The sequence below is a fragment of the Aptenodytes forsteri genome, unplaced genomic scaffold (genome assembly GCF_000699145.1).
Source record: "Aptenodytes forsteri isolate BGI_AS27 unplaced genomic scaffold, ASM69914v1 Scaffold526, whole genome shotgun sequence".
Taxonomy (NCBI): domain Eukaryota; kingdom Metazoa; phylum Chordata; class Aves; order Sphenisciformes; family Spheniscidae; genus Aptenodytes; species Aptenodytes forsteri.
Genome location: NW_008794596.1, coordinates 341,777 through 347,048, shown reverse-complemented (window position 1 = coordinate 347,048; position 5,272 = coordinate 341,777). Strand labels below are relative to the sequence as shown.

The window sequence follows — 5,272 nt, the reverse complement described above, 5'->3', positions numbered from 1 at the left end:
CGAAAAAAATTCTGCTGTGCCGCAAATTTTGAACCTGGTAAGAAGAGAGGAAACTAATCTGCATGCCCTCTACAGTTATCACCGTTTCAGAACACAAGGAAAGCTCCACCGAGAAAGAAGTCTGAAACCGTTAAATTAACTGAATGTTTCTCAGAGCAGGTCTCACCGTGACTACTTTAAAACAAAACAAAAATTAAGAACACAGATCCACATCTCAATGGAATCTGGATAGGCCTAACAGAAAGTGACTGTTTGACCTACATAAATAAAATTACTCTCACTGAGCAGTACCAAATTAAGAGATACTCTCACTCAAAGCTGAATGAACACACAAAGGAAAATCCTGCACTAGAGATACCTAATTGCTTTAGATGTTTTGTATTCAGGCTTCCTTTTCTGGAAACAGAAACTGTATAGAAATGCCAAATTGCAGGGATTCACTGGAAAGGAGCTGAACCTGCCTCACAGCTTTTGCTTGAAAATCACTTGGGGGATATGCCAAGAGCTTGGTCAAAGCATTAACAAACTGTACGAATCCATTAGCCCACAAACCTACGCGTATAGGAGTAAACCTAAGAAGAAAAGTAGTCTCATGGCAACTACTCGTGCTGTACAGATTTTTACCAATGGCTATAAAGTCACTAAAAGAAAGTCTGTCTCAGAATCAAATCCATATGGCAAAATACAAGTTGTTGCAGTCTTACTGTGTTCCTCTCTTTATAGGTCTTTGGCAACCTACAGAGATTAAAATAACTTCCATGAGAATAACTAGTATTATGAAGATTTCAACTTCACAGTACAACTGAAATATTTTGTATTTAACTGCTATTTGTGGGAATAGACTGATATTCAGAACAATGCGAGATAGTCATACCAGCAAACAACATCCGAATGCACTATTTATTAAGAAATCAAAAGAACCAAAGGGAATTTACCTGTGTATTTGCTTTGCGCTTTTTCTTATCAGGGCTTCCAAGTTGTACTCCTGGTCCTCCTAACCCATCCAATCCACTGTCACCACCTACAAAATTTCAATCAATGCAATACTGCATTAGTTTTCTTACAGACTGTATTTTAAGTTTGCCTCTATCTGTCATAGCAACGGATATCTGTTACAAATACTGAACTTGCAATGTAAGGCACCAGAATTAACACAAGTCTTTAAGGAGCAAACAATCTGGAGGTAAAAGTTAGCATACCTCATGTACAGCTGTCTTACTCTATCACCACTTTAATGTCCAATTCATGCTCATTACAGTTGGAATAAACATCTCCATTTATTTTATGCTTATCTGCCCCTTGGTTCTTAACATCTCCTCTTCACCAGTTAGAAGTATTTCTGGTTTGCCTAATGCATAAAACTTTCAAAAGAACTGCTTAAAACCATGCCTAAGATTCACCTCCTATTTCACTTACACAGACATAGCTTTTATCAAACTCACTGTACCAATACACAACAGTACGTTACAATACGCCATGACAGAAAAAGCAAACAGTAGTAGATCCATGAATGGAAACCACTGAAAACCTGCCACACTGTTTAGAAAGATCTCCAGTTTATCAGATCTAAATCTTACTAAATGCAAGACTTAATCAAACAGAAAGACCTCTGCCAAAAAATGAGAGGGGCTCTAAGTGAACCTGCCCTACTCTGCAGAAACCTCATAGAATAATTGAGCATGGCTGCTCTGGCACAAAAAGAAATAAAGAATGTTCATTTTATTGATTGCTCAATCAGACTTCACTCTGAGCAATACAAAGACATATCTGTACTTCACCTGGGATTCTTCTTCACCTTTCATAACAGTGGAACAAGCTCTCAAAGTTGTATAAATTGTGGCTTTCATTTTTAAAACTCTCAAGTTAGACCACAGAGACACACACACACACACACAAAAAGATTCTAGCACATTCCTTATTATCCCAGTCAGTCTGCCTTCACAGGGCTCAAGAGGATTTACCATCATATGGGAATGCAAAGAAAACCCTGAGCTGAAGTATGAAAATCACTTTCGGGTGATATGAGAGCAACACATGTTAAGATACTAACATCAATACATTAAGAAACTGTATGTTAATTCATTTTTTCCCGGGCCCGTTAAGATAATAGCTTATTTGCTCTTTAAAAAAAATATATGTATACACATGTAGTAACAGTATAGAGCAGTAAGAAGTGGGCAATCCCACCTAAAAATTTTTCTGTTATTTGTTTAAAACTCATATTCAGAATACAAGTCAAACTTTATCAAGATGCAAGCATACAGCTGAACACACAGGTTTGTCTTTATTACCAAAGGCAACCTGAAGATAACTGTGACTTACCAATGGTATGCAAAGAAGCATGATGTATGACATTACACCACTTTACGTTAGACAAGTATTCCCAGCAGACAGCTAAACCAGCTTTAGGACTATTCAGTAAAGTAACACAAAATCTCTTCTCACAGGGAAGAAGTAGACTGACTATATACAGACTGAAATATCCAACAGGTATTCAAACACTCCTGATCAAAGGAGGCCTGACAAATTTTCACTCCTAGCACTTCCTTCCTCCCCCCTCTCCTTTTTTGAGGTTTCAGGGAATTTACCAGTCCTACCTCAAATAAGAATCCAGTTCTGCCTCTGGTTTAATAAGTTCCTTTTAGCTTTGGCTGTCATTGTTGAAATTTAATTTCATTTTTCATTATACATAAGGAAGATATGTGGACATCCCAAATCAATGCCTATTATATTTAAGTCTGAATTTCAAAGACTAGGGCATGAAGTCATGATCATGTTCTCCAAATAAAGTCATGCTTGAGCGTATCACGGTATAACCGACTATCAAAGTAACTAGGGATTACTCTTTAAAAAAAAAAAAAAAAGAGTCCTTTTTGCTTTGATTTAGAATATAAAATCCTGCATATACTTAGTGTGCTATGAAGCACTGCCACTGCATTAACTGTAGATACTAAATAATCACAGCATAAAGTTTTACATAAAGAATGATGACAAATCTCCCTTAAATTCCAACTCTATAAATCATCTTCTTGATAAACTATTTGCTCAAAACTGTCCCCACACTTTCCATTAGCTTCTTCTCCAGCATTCCTATATGTTTATCATAAATTCAGTGGGAGATTGTACTGTGAACACCGTTCCTCACAACTGCATAAAATACACTCCTGTTCATGGACCTGTACTCTTAATACATAAACAACATTAACCATTGATAGCAACATACTACAAATATCCAGATTTCTTTTAATAAATTCAACAACTAGCAGCACAGATATTAGTAAATCTGTGATCAAGTAGAACACTGAGGATCATATGCAAGTGCTGTTTTACAGTAGCATAAGTTAAAACTATAAAATTATGTATAAATTCCCTCTCTGGGATATCATTCTTCAAAAACATAAGCATAGGAATATTAGAATTCCAGTGACAAGGTCCACCGATTTCTACATGAACTACTTACATGGGTGAAGCCATTCATATGCCTAGGTTTGCAGAACTTAGTCCTGTGTCTGGAAAGGTACAAAGCTTTTGTATTTTCAGTTCTCGCTGTGTGAGGCCAATGATTTAATTTAGCCCTACGAATTTATATATTCCCTGTGGATTTTATAATGATTTAATTTATACACGAAAAGAAACAGAGTGTTAGTCCTAGCATACCTCCAAAAAAGACTGAATAAGGGTCATTTTAATGCAGCCAAAATAAACTTTCCAGAAAGTCACTTCTGGTACCTACCACACAGACTTCCATTAAAAGGTGTACCAAGCAGTTTGGAACGTTGCACTAAGGGTGCAAAAAATTATTTCACTGTCTGAGACTAATTTTCCAGGAAAAAATACAATCCTTTTGACTGGGACATCAGCTATGTAATGGATCTAGAGATATAAATACATATCTGATAACTATTCCCTTAGTAAATAACGGATAAAGTGTATTTCAGCCATTTACATTTGGGAAAAGGAGAAGAGGTAAGTCCTGTATTCTTTTTTACTTCATACATACACAAGACAAACATTTTCGGTATTAGTCAGGAGAACTGCAACTTGTAGTTTTGTTTACATATTAAAAGATTATGACTTTGCATGTAATTTATGCCATACTTAACATACTGCAGATACACTATGGAGTATTTTCATACTCACTGTCTAGGTTTTTACAGGATGGATGCCAGTCTTTTTAAACAGTGCTTTATCTCAGTAAGAATGTTTTCCCAAGAAATATAAATGGCCGAATAAACTTTTCATTGTAGACAGAAAACTAAAGAGAGTCTAATTTCAACCAGATTTGGTGAGCCTATTCTGTGGCCCTGATAGTGTAAACAGTTTTGATCCTAAGCAGTAATCACATGGAACTCAGTGGGTAACTCAGGCATGTGAAACTGTATGTGCTTAAATACTTGCAGAATCAGGGCTTGAGACTGAAGGAGTCTAATGAATCCCAGTCTCCTTTGTAAAACTGCTGCATATTTTCATTCTCTCATTCTCAAGGTTGCAATCCAGCTGTTAGCAGAACAGTTTTAGAAAAGCAAACTGTAAATCAATGACAATATGCATAGCAGAATCCACACCCTTCCCCACTTACCCAACCATAAAAAAGCTTAAAACATCAAGAACAATAGAATTCCAGGGGCAAAACAGGAGGCGAGGAAAAGAGAAGCAATAAATTGCAGATCTTACCATTTTGCCATGATTTTCACCCAACTCGGTCACCCTACTGTCTTTCATTATTTCATTCAGAAATGCATTTCTGTTTTTAAGGACTATAAGGACACAACTACCGCTACGTAGACCGATGTGCTACTGCCATTAAAGTCAGTTGCACAGCCGAAGTCGGAAGAGATACCGTATTTCTACCCCTTCTCCTTACACATTTCAAAGAAAGGCATACTTCAAACCTCACTAGAGCCATGCAACGGTGCTATTACTAAAGAATAGTATTTCGATAAATTTTTCATTTCCCGAAAAAAGAAAAACAAACCCCCAACTAGAATACCACGCACAAGAGCAAGACCAGGGGTAGAAGAGCGAACGCTCAAGTGTAATTTATGGGCTCTGCATCAACACTAACTCGGACATGTGGCACTGCCGACGTATTCCCTTGCACCAACAGTATGCACGCTGCATACTAATGGGCAGCACATCCAGAAAAACGCGAGACAACCACGCACCCGCACACCTCCACTCGTGGGTCACCTCTGCGCGCAGAGCGATCCCCGAGTTTTGCATTTCAAGGCCCGGGGGCTCCGGGAGCCCGCAGGGCCCAGCCGGGCCCCAC

General features: G+C 37.8%; 1 protein-coding gene across 1 annotated transcript in view; it reads right to left on the bottom strand.

Moving 5' to 3' along the window:
• Positions 1 to 5,272, bottom strand: part of PYGO1 (pygopus family PHD finger 1) — a 17,717-nt gene that overhangs the window by 2,715 nt on the left and 9,730 nt on the right. The window contains exon 4 of the mRNA XM_009272685.1: positions 936 to 1,021. Within this exon, the coding sequence (XP_009270960.1) occupies positions 936 to 1,021 (86 nt within the window). The remainder of the gene's footprint in view (positions 1 to 935; positions 1,022 to 5,272) is intronic.